Source organism: Strix uralensis, chromosome 1 (genome assembly GCF_047716275.1).
Source record: "Strix uralensis isolate ZFMK-TIS-50842 chromosome 1, bStrUra1, whole genome shotgun sequence".
In the NCBI taxonomy this organism is placed as follows: Eukaryota; Metazoa; Chordata; class Aves; order Strigiformes; family Strigidae; genus Strix; species Strix uralensis.
In genome coordinates, this window is record NC_133972.1 from 64,453,007 (window position 1) to 64,471,022 (window position 18,016).

An 18,016-nucleotide genomic window follows, 5' to 3' on the forward strand; every position below is an offset into this window, starting at 1 on the left:
TGAGTCTGTATCTTCTTTTAGGATTTTGACACCTTGATACAAGGTTGGCTTGTCTCATCCTTTACAAACTCTTGTTCACAGAAACAGACATCTGTAACTGCTCTTAGTAACTCTGTATGTCTCTCACTGGTAGCATTTCTTAACTATATGAAAATACACTCTGGATGAATTCTGCTCTTATTTGACTCCTGTAGTCTGCACTGTTTGCTTGATCTGCATTATGAACGCTGAACATGTCACAACCATCAAAACTTTGTTGGGCAGTGGCATCTTGAAAAGGCTTAACTTTTCACTTGATTTCTTATTTGTTTGGAAAACAAACAGCATTATTCATTTGGTGAAAGTCTTGTGATCTGCGGCATGGCTGGAGGAATTTGCTCTCTGAAAGGTAGAGAATTGAAAGGCCCTTCTTGCATCAGAGCATGTTGCTGGGAAGTAAGGGTTGAAAGCATAAAAGATGTGCCCTGAGGCTCAAAACAGTAGGAGGTCTGTCCCATCTTTAAGCCTGGGAAGTCCTGATACAGAGAATGTTTTAAAAATGCTTCTGTGAAGAACAGAAAAGATAAGACATTCTAATTTAACACTAAAACTTAAAATATATTGAAGGCAACTTTTTTTAAAGACGGACATGTGAAACTAGTTTTGATGGATTTAGTATAAAATCATTCTTTAGACTTAAGTTCTTAATCTTTTAAAAATTTTTTTTCTAAATATAAATCTTTGATCAATCCAGCCTTTTGACATTCCCAGCTGTATGTTTCTGATTCTGTGCAGGTTAATAAGACACAAAGTATGCAATCAACTCTTTTTATTGTTTTCCTAGCCTGTAATTTCAAATCTGGTTGGCAGTGCTTGGCAGAAAGGGTTGAGAAGTCCAGGTTCCTGTACTAGGGATAGTGTTGGAGAATGTTACATTTTTCCAGTGCTTTATAGCAGGTTATAAAACCTTTTCAGTTTCGTCTAGTGATTGGGTCCCCTTTAGTGTCACAAAACTTGGAAATTAAAAAAATACAGGCTAAAGAATAGTCTGGCCTATGTGATTCCTGTTTTGCTTCCAGAAAACTGTTACTGGTAATTTACCTACAGCTTTCTAAACCAGCACTGATGAAAAGGTAGAAAGCTGGACTACTGCTGGTAGCTTAACCTTTATAATTTTTGTCTTCAAATAATAAAACTTGCACAAAAAAATTGAGTGTAAAGCTAAATTGTATAGAAAGCAAGCTATAGTTAAGCTCTTACAGGAACAAGTTGCATAGTGTATAGCCTTGAACAGTAGGAATAAGCCCTAATATTCTAGTTAATTTTTTCAGTGTGAAAATCTCTACCTTCTTTGGAGTTGGTAAAGGGGAAGATAAGCTGCGTCAGATTTCACTTAGTGTTTGTTAGTCAGCACTCTTTTGTTGCTGCATTTTCCTTTGCTTATATTAAACTAACTTTTCTGGTTCTGATGTATTTAAGGAGTGTTTTGAATTCAGTTGCTACTGAACTTGTATATCAGGAAGAGTAACTTGTAGCGTTTTGTGGCAGCAGCAGAGGTGAGAGTTAATTGTGTAGCAAAATAGATTTTCCCTTTCTGAATGTACTAACAGGAGTGACACCACGATGGGGGGCTATTCTTGAGACAGACAGGTTGAGAAACTAGTGGAACAATTATTTGCAGGAGTGTTGGAAAGAGAAGGAAGATCCTTGCAGAGCAGGAGTATGTGGAGGAGTATGTGGACACTGAGCTGGATGGGGCTCTGAAGGCAGAGCTCAGATGAACTAAGACCAGAACAATTTAAAACTCAAAAATTTTGTTGGAATAAAAACTAGAATCTTAATTTGGAACTCAAAGCAAATCGGTCAGAAGGAATAGGTAATGAAGATGTGCACATAACTCCACCCACACCCATCTTTGGAGGGATGTCTTTGGTTATCATTAATTCAGTGATTTTTGTGTTGCAGGATATCTGACTTGACTGCTTGAGTCTCAAAAATGTTTTCTCCAGCTTCTCTGGGGTTTGCCTGGCTCCTTTTGGCTTTTCTTTGCAGTTTTGGAGAAGCTTCTAGCACTGTGCTACAGCTCTGTGTCTTCCTTTCTTCCCTAAACAGGCTTGGTAGCTCCCTAAGGAAAGGAACAGTCTTCCCCCAAGGGCTTCCTACCTCCATCCCATGTTTCTCAATACAGTTGTGAGTAGAAGCATATTAGAAAGGGGGAGGGGGCTGGAGGAACCCTAGTAGTCATGGAGAGGATACTTGTAGGTTTAGATGCATCTGCTAGAAGCATCTTTAAGGCTAAACTTTGTTCATGCATGTCATGGCAACTGCACTGGAAGGGTGAAGTATGCTTCTTCCCAGGAGCTGCTGCTGAGCAGCCTTCTTGAGGGGTGGAAATGAGGCTCCTGAGAAAAATTAAAAATAGCGCTGTTGCATTACACATCTCAGTGTTGTAAAAGATGTCCTGACAGATTAGTGACAGGCATTGACTTTGGAAGGAAGACAAGTAGAAAGGGATGCAGAAGCTAGTAACCAAGGAACCCTTATGAGGTGGTTGTATTCAGCTACCAGCCAGCAGCTCTATGGGAGTAAAGTTGCACCATTCTCATACCTTTACTCAGTAGCACTGTTAATCTAAAAGCCTGCATTTATGTGCCTGGTACTGATTTTTTTTTTTATCATAATGGCTTCTTTTCACAGACGCTGTAATTTGAGTTGCATGGGCAAATCATTTCATTCATGTTAGTCCAATTAAAATATACTTGCTGTTAGGGTAATGATGATCAGCAGCTGATGGAGTTGCTGCGTAAGTTACACTTCTGCTGAGCTGTAGCAGCATTCAGGGCTGTGCTTGCATGTAATTTTACCAGAACTTTCTCTGATGGCAGAGTGGGTTTAGTTTCTTTGCAATGCAGCTATAAACTGCTGTACCCTCAACTGTACGCATATATCTGTGCTGTTCACTGCAGAACCAAATTCTCCAAGTTTCAGCAAGGCATCAGAACAGGGAGCAATTGTAGGTGAAGGTGGGGATTGCAGCTTTCTTCATATAGCTACACTGGAGTTATGCGTGGCTGGGTGTAAGCATGTCCTGTTCTGAGATCTGCGTGCTTCATGGAGCTAAAACAGGCTTTACCCATGCTTCAGCAGATGAGCAGTGTTTCACAGATGCTCACGTTATGACTAGGACTGCAGAGATTCTTCAGGTCTGCTTAAATCTGTTCTTGGCATACTGGGAAGAGCCATACTGTGCAGTGATTGTATTATCAGTTGTTTGTCTTGGTCATAGGCACAGCAGAAGACACTGTGTCCCAGGATGAGAAGTGATGGAATTGGAAGTGAAGACTTCCTCAGGATCACTGATCACATTAAACACGGTTGCAAGTTTTTCCCAAGATGAAATTCTTACCAGGAATATTTTTTTAAAAGCTTCAGAAAAGAAATGCGAGTCATTAATTACGACTGCATCAAAGCAAATTTCTTGCAGTGGGCTGTTCCTAGTGCTACAAGCCTCTGCACTGAACTAACAGTTCTCCTCACCCAGTCTGTGGTGACTCCTCCACTGTTTCCCTTCCCCTGGCTCTGTCGCACTCTGCTTCCAGTACCAGTGATGATGATGTCTTAGCTGGGTCTATTCTAGGCTGCTAGAGTAGTCTGAAAAAGCTACCATCTGTCTCTGTCCCTTTTTAAATATTAACTTCATGAGGCTCTTGAAGCGACTTTGATTGCAGAGTGCTTTGATGTGTATGTGAAGTGTCAAAGAGACTAGAGTGTTACTTTTAATATACCTGTTAATGGTATGTCTTCAGATGAGTGTGTTTTCTCTCTGACTTGAAGCAGTGATATTGTGTATAGCAACGTTGCATGTTAACATCTGTTCAAACAGTTGCTTCTGTCCCACCATACTATTCGTCCAAGGTAAAGAGCTGTTCTTGCTTCATAATGCTAAAATTTTGTGCAGTGATGACAACAGTGTCCAGACAGTGACTTGAGAACAGCTCACATGCACATGTGCTAAGGCAGCTTTCTTAGGGGATAGACAGGGTAAGGTGGGGGCTCTTTCTTTAAGGCTCCGTTTCAAATTGCGCTTGTCAGCATTGTAATGAAAACTGTAGGTACGCTTTGCACTATTTAGACACTCTGCGTTAGTTTGGCTTTGCTGTTTGAATTGCTCCTTTTTTTTAAAAAAAAGGGTGCTTTGGTTTATTAGGTGGGTTGAAACCTCCACTTTCAGATATTTCAGCCCACTTATTTAAGATAATACTCATATTGTGGAGACTTGACAGGGCAACGAGCACTGGCAAGGAGGAGGAAAGTTGGCAGACTTGAGCTTCTAGGAGACCCTGTACAAAACGCAGAAGGCGTGGGTAGGAGACTGCACAGCGAGATCAAGAACATTCCGCTTTGCAGCTTCGGGAAGCTGTTGGGTAACTTAGAGTATGATGAACAGGTCACTGCAGTGTTAGCTATTTCCCTGCTCATCACTGCAATGAAAGATGAAGCTTCTTAGGGCTGTTAGTATTTGGGAAAACCACCTCAACCAGAGGACGACACAGACTTTACTCAATATATCAGTACTGTCCAGTAATTGAGCGTTGAGCACAACACTAAGGCCAAAGTGAAGCTCTGAAGCCATATTTGTGTGCTCTGGTTGGTACATGTAGTGCTCAGTAGTACATGATTCCTGCAAAAGCTGTGACACTGTTTGCCTTTGCAGTTGCATAATACAAATACTGGGTAAGATTCCTCAACTCACAGCATGTTGGCATTTCATGAATCCAAGGAAGAGAAGCAGTTCTCATCGCTTTTAGGGACTGACTGTGCTTCCTGACTAAGGACTAGATAGGCTGGTAGCTACAGCAAATATGAAAGCAACACGGTGAACTTTTAGCTAAATTCTCATTATTTAGGTTTAGTATATTCGTGTTAGGCTCTGTGTGTTTTGGCCCCCAAAGATTTATTTTTTTTTTTAATCCGGATCATTTACCTCATGGTATTTACATTTAGGAAACTGATCTTGCTAAACCCCTTGGAAACTGGGGAAAATATCCTATAGTAAATTCAAACTAAGCTTTGATGCTAATTTTATTTACGTGTCTTGTGTTACCACAAATTACGGTTGCCCGGAAGTCTCTTAGAAATGCATGTAAAAACCCTTTTTACTCTTTCCTTTTAAGTAAGTAAAGGAGAAATTACTGCTTCCAATGTGAGAATCTTCTGATATTTGAAATTTTAAAGTAAATTTCTGGGTTCTGTTATCTGCAATATGCTAGTGAAAAGTACAGCCACCCGATCTAACCTTTTACTGCTACTTTAAAGCCTGAAGTTCTTATTCTTAGAGCCCTGGCTGGTGATGGCATAGATGAGTGACTTTGATCCCTTCCTTGTGTATAATTCTGACGTGTTTGTGTTTCTTGTTTATTCTAGCTTTTACAAAACTGATCACAGTAAATGGCCAAGAATATCATCTTCAGCTGGTTGACACTGCTGGCCAAGTAAGTTATCTGTGTTTCTTTGAATCTCTCTTCAGAGTTAAGGAACAGGTATTCCTATTTCTGTAGAGCTAAGTTGATAGCAACCATGTGTTCAAAGGTGAAGGTTAACCTAAATGATTCTGCCTTGTTGTTTAGTCACTAAAGATCAATGGTTTTGTAGTGTTTATTTAAAGGCTTTGGTTTGTTTTGTTTGGGCTTTTTCCTGTCTATTGACCATATGCCTAAAAGAGTGAAGAATAAAACTGCCTTAACTCTAATGTACCAAAAATTCATAACTATCTTACTTGATATTTATGGACTGGACTAGCAGTCTTGCTTTAGATGAAAAATATCACTTCAGTAAACCATGGAGAAGTTTTTCATTACTTTTTCCTATTTGTGTGCTCCAACTACACCACTGTGACTTGTATCCATGAAATAGTCATGGGGAGTAGACAGAAATGCATACAGGTAGTACTTACTGGGCTACCAGTAAACTACTGCAGCTTGTTTACATTTTTATATGATGGTTCATGTGTGCTCCTGAGCCTTCACATAATGACAGGGAGTGCAGGAGGAGAGACTGAACACATGTCCCGTAGCATGGTCAGTGGCTTCATGAAGTACAGTGTTCATTATATAGTGCTTCTTGGCTGAACTTGCGCTGCACGTTCCACACACAGGAGTGCGCCATCTTTTGAAAGACTCTATATAGGGAAAAAACAGAACAGGGGCTGTTAAACCCCTGTATTTTTATCCTGAGCTTTTTATTGCTTACATGTTCTTAACTTCCATGATTTCTGATACTACACCTTTGGTTTTTTTCAAACTATGAGTAGTGTTAATCAATGTTAGTGTTGTAAAATATACTGCCAGTACTTAAGACTTTAAAGTTGCAGGACACTTGCTCATAGCTGGGAGACTATTCAGAAGGGTTGTAACCTTCTAGGTATGTTTGATCGCATTCTTTGAAGAGAGCTACGTGACTTACAAATAACCATGCTGTATTTATATGGTGTCAGCTTGTGGTGCTCATCAGCAACACTATATCCACTTATAATCTGTCAGAGGTGTCTGAAGTGATTAGAAACACAATACTGGCCACACATTCTGGGGCGAGATTGTTTGATGGGGAATATTCTGCAGAGGAGAGTGAGGTTGAGAGATGGGCAGGCTGAGAAATGTGAGCAACAGAGCAAGCTCCATAGGTTTCACTTCGTCCCAATATAAGTTGTTTGCCTTGTATCTCCAATTGTAGCATAGTGAGAAAAGTAAAATTTCTCTTTGAGGAAGAAATGGCCTTCTGGGAAGGCAGTGTAATTTCACTGGTAACATACCTCTATTGCTGACATTTCTTTTCAGGGTTGATTTAGTGTTATACGGTATTGCAAAATCAAAATAACTTTTTCCCAGCCTCTGGTTATTTTCAGGTTTGATTCTTCCTATGAATGACTTGAAGTTTGAGTTCTCGATAATGGGGTTAGAGGGAAGAGGTGATGTTGGGTTATGGAAGGTGTGGCTTAGACAGATTTCTTTCTCAAATCTGTCTTGCTTAATGATCCATAGGGAGTCCTCGTGTGTATACAGTATAGCAAGGATTATATTGTAGATTTGTTACATGCTTGAAAATTTCACTATGACTTGAAAAGTTATGGATACATGGTTTTATCACTTGGCAAAGTTCTTAATTTGACCCACAAGTTCCAGGAAGTATAGCAGCTTTTCTTTCTTCTCCTAACCAGCTAAAAATTAAGTAATGAATGGAAAACAGTTGAGGTTATTGCACTTATCTTTGTACTCCTCTTCTGTCCTGTGCCTCTTTACCTTTCGTGGTTATCTATTCAGATTTGCATAGTTCAGTTAAACAGGAGTCTTGGTACAGGATCACAGAAGGGGAGCACAAAAGAAAATCTTACCTAACACCAAATTCCAGCTGGGGCAATCCTGGGAAATTCCGGGTAAAGTCAAACAACTACAGAGTTGCACTTTCACCTGTTTTACATGCAGACTAGCTCAGATCCCTTCTGTATTGACTTTGGGATTACATGGCCAACTGAAGTGGCAGTTTGGCATTTCAGTGGAGATGGGGGAGGGCTGCCCTCAGTGTGTAGCAGTAAAGGCAAATAAGGGCATCTTTTGTCAAATGCTATTCTTTCAGACTTTTTTGGCTGAATCTGTATAGCTGATTTAGAAAGGGTTTTTCCTCATTTGCCAGTTAAGGAAGTTTGATTCCTTTCGTCTGTCTAGATTTAAGCTGCACGATTGCACTGCTCCATCTGTTCAGTCATGACAATATACAGAGAGGTTGTGTGATCTTAAGCTAAAATTAACATCTTAAAAAGCATGGGCTTAAAAATTTGAGAACTTGTACATTAAGTAGTATGGCTTTTGACAAAATGTAAATGTTTCCTGGGAATATGTTAGAACAATTTAGATTTTGAAGATGAGATTCATAGTATTTGTGTTGCATTACCTGCAATAAGTCAGTCTGTTTCTTTTACCTGTTTGGTCAGTTCCTTTTGTACAGGGGTAATAAATTCCCTGATGAAGTTTCTGGTGTTTTGTTTGTTTTTTTAATTAAATATTTGTCATATAATGTAAACTTCTAGTTCTCATAAAGCAACTAATAACTATATTTCTTGCGTCTGGAGTTGATAAGCATTAGTTAGTAAGCCACAGTTACTCACTTCCTAACAGATCCCTTAGGTAATTTAGATGTGATCAGTGTCACTTGAAATTATGAACTGCTAGATATTGTCGTCTGCTGTTGAAATCGGGAATTTGAAATGTATCACCATCAAGATAAGAGGTGTAATTGCAAATTAGTGGTAGGACAGAATGGATGTTTTGTCCTAATACAAACTGATAATTAAGCAGGATAAGAGGATTGGGAATAGCTTTAGCTGATCCATAGTCTTACAGGGAATAAACCAAAAAAGCTGTAGATTAAATTTTAGAGTATACAGACTGCCTCAGCTTTCTCTTCTTTTGGTAAAGATTGATATTATGGTGAAAAAACTTAATTCTGATACTACTAGCTATATGAAATGGCCCTGCACCTCATGTCTTACAAATTTGACCAACTTATCTGATGGGGATCTGCTAGTATCAAGTTCTGAACTGTGGCACTAAGTAATTTTAAATGCAATATTCCTTCTACAGGATGAATACTCCATATTTCCTCAGACATACTCCATAGACATCAATGGCTACATTCTTGTTTATTCAGTCACGTCAATAAAAAGGTAATAAAATCTGTTGTGTTCTTCTGGTTCAGATATTAACCAGATATGTTCTGGGTTCAGCTCCTGCTTCTGCTATATTTTCTTTACATGTATTTAATTCATTTATTCTCTCTTTCCCTTAGAAGTATAATGAAAATTTAAATTAATGTTTTTTTCAGAAATTCCCCCTCAGATCCAAATGTCACAGATACTTTGCAGACTAATATGCAGGGTACCATGTAAGAAATGAAACAGTGCTGAACTACATTGTTGTGAGGTGTAAGTAAAAGTACATAGAATGATTTCAGGAATAAGTAGAGTTTATTGCTCTAGCATCTGATACAAAGGCAGACTTACATGTACAGTGTCCTTTAGGTTCATATTTATGTGAAGTACACAGTTAGTTGCTAGATCAGTCCCCTCAGCCTTGTAGCTCATTACAGCACTTAAATTTCTTTGGCTTCTTGTGTTGGATTGTCTGCTTAACCATCAGAAATTTTTGTATAAATAGCAATGTGTGACTTCTGGCCTGTAGACTCACTCTTGACATGCAGCACCACATAATCTTATTTGAAAATTTAGTCAGAATGTCTATTTTGTCCTTGCTGTTAGCTGTCCATTCTGACATGAGGACAAAGTCTATTGTAGCTGGAGTCATTTACTTGCAAGATGCATCTCAGCCTTCATAAGGCTTTGTCATCTTCTGTTATTTTGTCCCTTTCTCTGGTCATCTTGCTTTGTTTAAGTACTGGTCATTCTTGAATATGTTTTAATTTTCTAATACTGTACAGCATCTTTATGACAGCCAAAATAATTTTGTTTTCTTAAGTGTTTGAGTAAAATGATTAAGACCTTAGACCTTTCACTCTCAGCAAGTAGAAGAGAAATTGATGTTTCCCTTCTACTTGCAAGGAAGCTGATCAGCTTTATACGAGTGCTGAAGCATTCCATGTCTTTTCCTCTGAATCAGACAAAACTGGTTATCTCAAGTGCTCTTTAGTAGACCAGCTTGCCTCGTGGTGCTTCTGAGCTTCTCAAAGGAAGGAATACGGTCTGGTTATAAACTTATGTTGCTTGCAAGGTCTTTAATGTTGAACAGATTTTCACGGTCCTTCATTCTCGGTTTTCATCTTCAGTTCTGAAGTAGTGAAGGGCAAGCATGTGTGATCTGGAGGAAATGCAACGGAGGTTAGGCTTTTGTGTGTGTCTAGAGATACTAAACTACCTTTTTTTTAAATCAGAGTTTCAGTGTTGGTGCCGACTAACGTGTATGAAATAGGAGTTAGTATTCTCAGCCTTAAGCAGACAATCTTTCACTCCTAAAGTGAACAGAAAAATATTCATTGATAAGTGGTACAGTGAGGACAAAAATATCTTTGGCTAAAATCAGTATAGATCACTTGGAGGCTTCTGCAGCTTCTGCTGTTCCCTGATTAGCAGCTAAAGGACATGTTCTTTTTCAGCTACTCCAGTTGTTGCCTCATGATGTCTTGAGCTTAGAAACACAGATGAAGAAATGAAAATTTGTTTTTGGTGGTAGTATTCAATCAGTTAAAATAGAAACCAAATCATAGTGAAAATACTAACAAAATACGTTAAGACTGTAGGTAGATAGTCTCTTCATCAGTATTTTAGTCTCAATCAACTTATTCCAAGGTTTTTTTGTTTCTTCCTTTAAATTTCAAAGTATCAATGGTCCTGTCTTGTTCAATTCCTTATGTTTTACATCAAGACTGTTTAGACAATAGGAAAGGTCTTCCACAATAGTCTGGTAGCTTAGATGACTTGCCCAGGCAATCAAATTACAGTCACCATCTGTCTTGACTTCTGTCAAAGCGTGTATATTGATCTGAGTATTCATCCAGCAGCGTTGAGAGCTTTGACAGCAAACTTAATAGAAATGGCCTTTTAAAATTATCATCTTTCCTGCTAACCTCCAGTGAGAAGTTTAAATGGGACTTGAGTAAAAGCTAACGCCCTACATTTTTCATGTTCCCAGGCTCTCAGCAGCAAGGTTACTGGAAGGCTTTTGCTCTAGTTCAGCTTAATTAAATTCCAATTTTGTATCTTGCTAGGTTCCATGATTTTGTGTAACACGTTTATCTGACAGCTAGTAATTTTTTTTGTTGTATTTCACACAGTGAACAGTTTGCTGTAACCTTATTTGCTTGACAGAACAGGAAAAGACCTCTTACAGTCTCCAGATCTCTCGCTGTTTCATGACTTGATGTAATGATACTCTTTTTGGTTTGGCCAATATCTGTCTTAAAGTGTGTCTCTGCTCCTTCTAGCCTTACTAACTTGAAAAGCTTTCTAGAACATAAATTGATCTCGTCAAGCCAATTTCATTCCTGGCAGTTTTTAGCAACTTGTTTCTGTGTCAGAATTGTGTTTGAGTTTAAATAGCCTTTCTCTTGGGTTTCCAGCTTGATCTGTTAAGGAAGAACAGTTTTTTATTCGTAGTATTGTTACTAAAAACGGAGCTCGTGAACTATCCTAGACAGGCAGATAGGTACACAGAATTAGGAAATGAAGAGCCCAAGTTAGACAAGAACACTTTGCAGCATTGTACACTGGAACCTCAGGTGAGGACTTACCAGGGTGCTGTGCCGTGGTGTGGCGTTTTTCTGGCTGTGCTGGAAACAACACACCTAATAGTGGAAAGGAAACAGTGATTGTACTGTGTTAGTGATTCAGTTATCCTTTGGCTAGTATGCTAGGTCTTTCGTGTTGCTTCAGACTGAGAAACAGTTTTGTGGTCTATAGCAGGGGTTGTTTTTTGTAGTATTTTTATTCATTCAGTTTGTAGGGTCACCTAGTTCTCTGTGTAGCAGTGCCTTTCAACTTTGTCACAGCCAGGCTCCATTTAACTCTTATTTTTTAAATAATGATAAGAATGGAAGTCCAAGGCAAGTTCTCAAGACCAGAATTTCACTAATACCTTTTCAGCATAAGTTTTGTAACCCTAAAGTCCTTTCACTGAGTCCACATTTTTATGTAATCTCTAGTGTCACACTTGAGTTACTAATAGTAAATTGTGCCATACTAAGTCACACTTTTGTTTGCAAAGAACTCATTTTCTTGATAGAATATACTAAAACTATTAGATGAACATGGAGAAGTGTTGTGTTCTACTCAGTCTTGACAATTATTACTGAAGTCAGACAAATTGACCTACTTGACAGAAAATCCTTCTTAATGTGGTAGCATTCATTGTTCCAGAAGTGAGAAGTTATAATGATTCAGATAGCTTGAATAGTAGTGTTTTTAGGCACCAGTTCTTTGAGAGGTCTGAGCTGGAAGTGTATTTGAGTGCTGCTCTATTTTTAAGAGTTTCAATTCTAATTGAAATGCAGTGCAAGTCAAGACACTGCCTGTAGCTAACAACCTTGGAAGTTGGAAAAGTTTCGGTCCCTTTTTAGTTGTCTAGTAGTGTGTCTCGTCTGTGAGCCTCTGCCCCTCTCTCAAAACAAATCTGAATTGTGCACTTCATGTACCAGCATTTTTTCCATAATGTAATTAGAGGAGCACAACATCTGCTCTTCAGCCCCGTTTGTAACTTGTTCTCAAAAGTACTAAATGTGAAATGCAGTGGATTTTGTTAGTGAGGTTTCTGGCTTCTTGGTATTTCACAGTACTGCTTCTATCTTCTGACATCCAAACTTCATGTACATGGTAGGTGAACAGACAACAAGTATTTGAATAACCACTCTTTCAATACCATCTTGCAGATCAGTTTACTCACTTCCCATAGAAAATTAGAATTTAGACTTTTTCTGGCTTTCGCATAAATAAAACTAAAGAATTCTATATGAACTAAGTGTTCTTAAAAAATAATGTGTTCTTTCAAGATGGAGTGTGCTTAACTAAATGGTTTTCTTTGAAACTGCTTTAGTTTGACATGCTCATCCAGGGTTGTTGGACTCTAGCAGTTAAATTTCTTACTGCAGATGAGAGGAGGGGGGGCTTTTAGTGATTCTGTTAGATGCATCGGTCCTGGGTAATGTTGTTTGTTTCTGCAAATATCGTAACTGGGAAGGCTGTAATGGTAGGCTTAGGCTAGTTTTCATTTTGTCTGTTGTACACAAATTGGTAAGACTTTGTAGTTCTGCCACTATACATAGAGTAAGTTTTAAACACAGCAACTTACATATGCATTTAATTGCTTGTGTATTAGGTATTAAGGATAAACATTGGAGTGCATGTGTGACTTCATCCCTTTATTTTGCAGTTTTGAAGTGATAAAAGTTATCCATGGCAAGTTATTGGATATGGTGGGAAAAGTCCAGTAAGTAGTGACACTTTCATCTCATTTCATTGCAGGCATGTTACTAGTACTTTGTTCAGTATACTGTAACTGTTCTGAAGTTCTGAACTTTCTTTCACAGAATACCTATTATGCTGGTTGGAAATAAAAAAGACCTGCATATGGAACGGTATGTGAACTCCAGTATGTGTGAAATGCAAGACAGCAGCCGGCATTCCTGTGGCTGCAATGCACTACTTTTGTTCTTGGCTTTCCATAACTAAAATCAAATTGTAGGTTAAAATAAGGTACTGGCAAAGAAATTGTGTCCAGAATGTGAACTAGGAGCTGTGAACTTTTGTTGTAATGTTAGCTTTTGCTATAAGGTTCCAGGGACAGTCGTTTAACACTTAAGGGTTTTTTCAAAACAAGTAACAGAAATGTATTTTTCACAACTGTTAAATACCAGATGATATTACAGATTATGAAAACAAAGCAATATTTTGGGTCAGCTGCTCTTCTGGGTCGCATAGCAGTTTTACCTGGCCCAGTAGTGTATTTGACAGCAGCCAAAAGCAAATGCTTCGGATCAGACTTCACAGAACATTCCTGTTACATGCATTTATGTGCTTCAGTACTCTCAGGTCTTTCTTAATGTATCAAATTCCAATTCTTTTGCAAGTTATAAAGAAACATACTTTTTTTCCTTTGGTCAGGGTGATCAGCTATGAAGAAGGGAAAGCTTTAGCAGAATCCTGGAATGCAGCTTTCTTGGAATCTTCTGCTAAAGAAAATCAGGTAATGGATTTAAGATTCACTTTATTTGAATAGCAATGTAATGGAATGACTCATAGTTTCACTTAATAAAGGAAGCTAAAATATTTTGCATGTACTCTACAGATATTTTGCGTAGATAGTTGGAAACAAAATGGCTGTCTGCATTCAGGTTTAGGTATACAAGTTTTTCCATGCAACTGTAAATGGAAGAAGGAAGTGAAGAACTGAAAGTTAAGCTTCGCTGAACATAGCAGAACACTTAGTGACAAACTAAAACTTGAATCCACGTGGTGGGTGGAACAGGGTCTGTGATCTGCTGCAGTTACCTTAGATAGGAGGTCATTGCAGTTGCAGAGGAGTGAGTTGGTATAAGGGGACGAACCTCACGTTTTAAGGTGCTAGGCAAGGCTCAGTCTCTCTAATGTGGGGAATAATCATTTTGTGGGTCCATGGGGTAGGGGGAAAGCAAACAGAAAAATGTTAGAATACAGCAGAGGCTGTCAGACACTACTGTGATACAGCTGTAGTGAAATTGTACAGTCTGATGCAACATAACCCGCTCATATTTACACGTGTTGGTTTCCTGTCACAGAAAGGAAATATTTAATTACATGTTAAATAACAACTTACTCTTGATTGCTCTAACTTTCCTTAAAAAGGTCTCCTAAATATGTTCTGGTATTTGAATTTGTTCTGTAGCTGTTAATAATACTTTGTCATTGGTTTGACACCTTACATATCTAAGCTGCAAGAGCCTCCTAGTTTGGGCTTAAAGTAATGGATAACTGCTGCAAATCAGAGGGGATGTGTCTTTTTTTTTTTTCTCCCCTCTTCCCCCCCCCCCCCCCCCCCTCTATTTTTTTCCTTATAGGTCTCAACAACATCAAAGCTTTTACTTTTTGAAAATAAAGGCATCTGATAAGGTCAAAAGGACATTGTCAGGCTAGTTTTAAACAAATGAGTCCTTATGCAGAAGAAATGCTTACACTGTCTCATATTTAACCTAGTATATTACATCCTTGGCCTCCTTGATAACATCAGCACAGTCAAAAGGGCAATCTTATAGGACAGGACCTGTTTACACAGCCTTTCTTTCCCTCTCCTCTGTCTCGGAAAGCGAAACAAATAGCTTTTGTCCGGTGTCTGTTGTCAACAATTCCATGAGTTACTTGAGTAAAATTGGATTTTCCCTGGAACAAAAACTTGGAGATTTTTTATTTTTTATTTTTTTTTCTTATATGGAACACTTTGGAGTTAGTTTATCAGTATTCCTGTTTCTGGCTAAGAGTTGCATTAGCCTTGTCAAAATTGGGCATGATGAAAGCATGAAATTTCTCAATATCTTCTTTGTACTGCTGGAGAGCTTCAAATGCATACCCAAGGAAACTTAAATTGACAGTGTAAAGAATAAACCAGTTAAAAGCATCTGATTCCCCCCTCCCCTTTATTTTAAATGACTCAATACTTCTGGATTAGGCAAAGCTATTGTCTGTGCTGTTTTTCTTTTAGCTTATGTTTGCGATGTGTAACAGCATAGCAATTCATATCTAGCAGAATATCTCACTGATAACTTCTCTGAAGTTTATATCGTTCTTGATTCAAGAAAAAAAAGTTGGGTATATTTATGTAAAGAAGCTACAAGCTTTATATGATGTTTGGCATGTTTTGCATATTAAATTGCTGCACTAACAAAGTCCCATTGACTGCCATGTATTTGTATCTGTTTCTTAATCTCAGACTGTCTGTATTAGGTTATGCTGCCAGCTGAAATTTATATAGCAAACTTTGTAGCCGTCAGGGAAATTGGAATAACAATTCTATGTCAGATATTCAAAATTCTGTACAGGACTGTACAGATCCCACAAAAAAAAAAAATCGGAAGTTGTGTTCATTCCTGCTGTCAAAGGTGTTCTTGCTAGGTCTTCCTTTCAGCAGGATCCTTCAGAACAGCGATTGCAGGTCACTATAAATTCTGTCCCTCTGGATTTAGACATGGGTTGTTAGAAACAGGTGCTTGAACACAATTCCTCTTTCATGCCTCTTACATAATACCCTTGGTAAATTTGTCTGGCTTTAGAAGTTTGGGAGATCATATGTCACTTCTGAGGTGGGTGCCCACAGCATGTGACCATCTTTCAGGCTCTCTGGTGTGCTTCCTTTGGAGGCTTGGAATGTATGGAAGAAAGTGTGAAGGAGCCCAAAACTGGGGCAGCTGCCTTAGTCTTCTTGCAAACAGTTCACAGAATCACAGAATCATCTAGGTTGGAAAAGACTTTGAAGATCACCTAGTCCAACCGTTAACCTAACACTGACAGTTCTCAACTACACCATACCCCCTCAGCGCTCTGTCAACCCGAAGGAATTGCGGAGGAATGTCATCTCTGAAGAGGTGGAAGATAGATCTTTGAGAGCTAAGTGTGGAGTCTAGAGCTGTGAGGCGCTAGGGGGAACAGGAGATCCCAGGCATTGTAGCATCCCTTCCTGTGAGTTAGACCAGGAGCACGTCTGAACTTGTGGTTTTTTTCTTCCACATTCTAATTTGACAGGATCAAACCAGTTGATATATAGACCTCTATCAAGACAGGATAACTTCTCTTACTCTGTCTCTGGTTTGTGGATAAAAGGGTTTATTTTGAACTTAGTAACAGGGCTTGTTGTCATTCTCCTGGTACCAAATGTTCACCTTATGTAAGTCAACATTACTGGAAAAAGAAGTCTGTCAGCACTTTTTGCTTGGAGGTTCATCCAGATCATCACCTGTGCTGACTTGGTACAGCAAATTTAACTTGCCTACTGAGGTTAAGTCTAAACTGCTTCAGATACTGTTTGCTTTAGAGAAAGCTAGTTTCATGCTTAAAGGGATGAGCTGGACTGGTTTGGGAATTTAGAGCTTAAGAACTTCAGCAGAGAGCTCAAACAAACCTTCCTGATTGGGGGAAGTTTGTTAATCCTTTCTCTCTAAAACCTAGCCATCTGTATTTGGTGGGTGTGGAGTAAAAGTATGACAATTTCTAGTATGCTGGTCGGAAACTGGTTTGGTAGGTGATGTTCTTCGCAGCAGCGAGGAGAGTAGGTCTCCTTGCCACAGGAGTTAGGCTGAATTTGATCAGCTATGTTGTCTATCCTTTGTAACAGCTCTGTTTGCAAGGAATTGCTGAAACCAGAGAAGATATTCCCTATAACAGGTTCCGATAGTAAAGGCTCCTTTCCCCCTACAGGGGGGTGCGAGAGCATTGACTCTTCTCCCTTCCTGCTTTGGCCAAAAATCCTCACAGAGAGTCCTAGGAGCATAGCCCGACTATATCGGACAACTAAAATAGTTGTATAAATTAACTTCAGCAAACTAGACCTATTCTGCCAGGAGTTATCAAAAGATACCACGTATTCAGAAATGCCATGACTTTGAATAGATGGAAAGCGAGAGAGGCAAAGATCAAAGCTGTAGTGGCGATAAATGGTAGTGGTTGGCAAGAGTTCTCAAGGTCAAATATATTTGAGCCTGTGTATCAGCTCCTCCAGACAAGGGTGACCTGGTAGGACTTTTGGAGGAGCCTGCATATCAGCAACACATCAGTCATCCAGGGAAATCCTTGGGCTTTGATAAGGCAATTCTGAGACTTAATGGAAAAGACCTCTTTTAGATTACTGCTGGGCTGTTATTGTCATATCTTCTCAAGCTGCTTAATTACTACCAGGTAGGCTGAACTGCTTTGGCTAATTTCAGGAGCTTCAATCCTTTCTTGTGGCATTCCTTACTTTGTTTCACCTAAACCATAGTATATTGCTTCATCTTAACCCCAGTACAATAAAGTGGTAACTGTTTGAAATACAACCAGAATCCAAATTGGTCTTAAACCACGTTGAAGCCAGGAGCCAATTTTTACTGGAAGAATTTAGGGGGTAACAAGCAGCCAAATTGCATTCATCCAGTTACACAAAATTCATTAGATAAACTTGTTTTAGAAGGCGCAAGGAAGTAGCAAAAAATACACTTCTCGTCAAAATGGAGCTCTCTTAAAAACCAATTGTTTGGGCATTGCTTCTATTTCAAGAGCAACTTCATCTTCAAGCTCAGAAGGTTCAGTGTGCAGTAAATGCTTCAGAGTGGTTTGGGATCTTAGCCCCCCTCCAGGGGTCTGACATGTTTACCTGGGAGAGTGGCAAAGGATGGGGGGAGAAATCTGTCTTCCTTTACCTGACTATTGTTCAAGTTCATTTGCCCAGTTCGGTGCCAAGATGAACCAGTAGTATGAGCGGTTAAGAGTTTCCTTTTTGAAATAATAACACAGTTGCATAGTTGAAAACTACAGCATACCAAA

General features: G+C 39.0%; 1 protein-coding gene across 2 annotated transcripts in view; it reads left to right on the forward strand.

The window, feature by feature from the left end:
* The window catches only part of RHEB (Ras homolog, mTORC1 binding), a 43,176-nt gene that overhangs the window by 21,548 nt on the left and 3,612 nt on the right, over window positions 1-18,016 (forward strand). Inside the window, exons 3-7 of one of the 2 annotated variants that reach the window (XM_074869185.1) lie at window positions 5,404-5,471; window positions 8,613-8,695; window positions 12,906-12,962; window positions 13,063-13,110; window positions 13,637-13,718. In XM_074869185.1, coding sequence (XP_074725286.1) covers window positions 5,404-5,471; window positions 8,613-8,695; window positions 12,906-12,962; window positions 13,063-13,110; window positions 13,637-13,718 — 338 coding nt within the window. The remainder of the gene's footprint in view (window positions 1-5,403; window positions 5,472-8,612; window positions 8,696-12,905; window positions 12,963-13,062; window positions 13,111-13,636; window positions 13,719-18,016) is intronic. The other variant, XM_074869193.1, reaches the window with a different exon arrangement.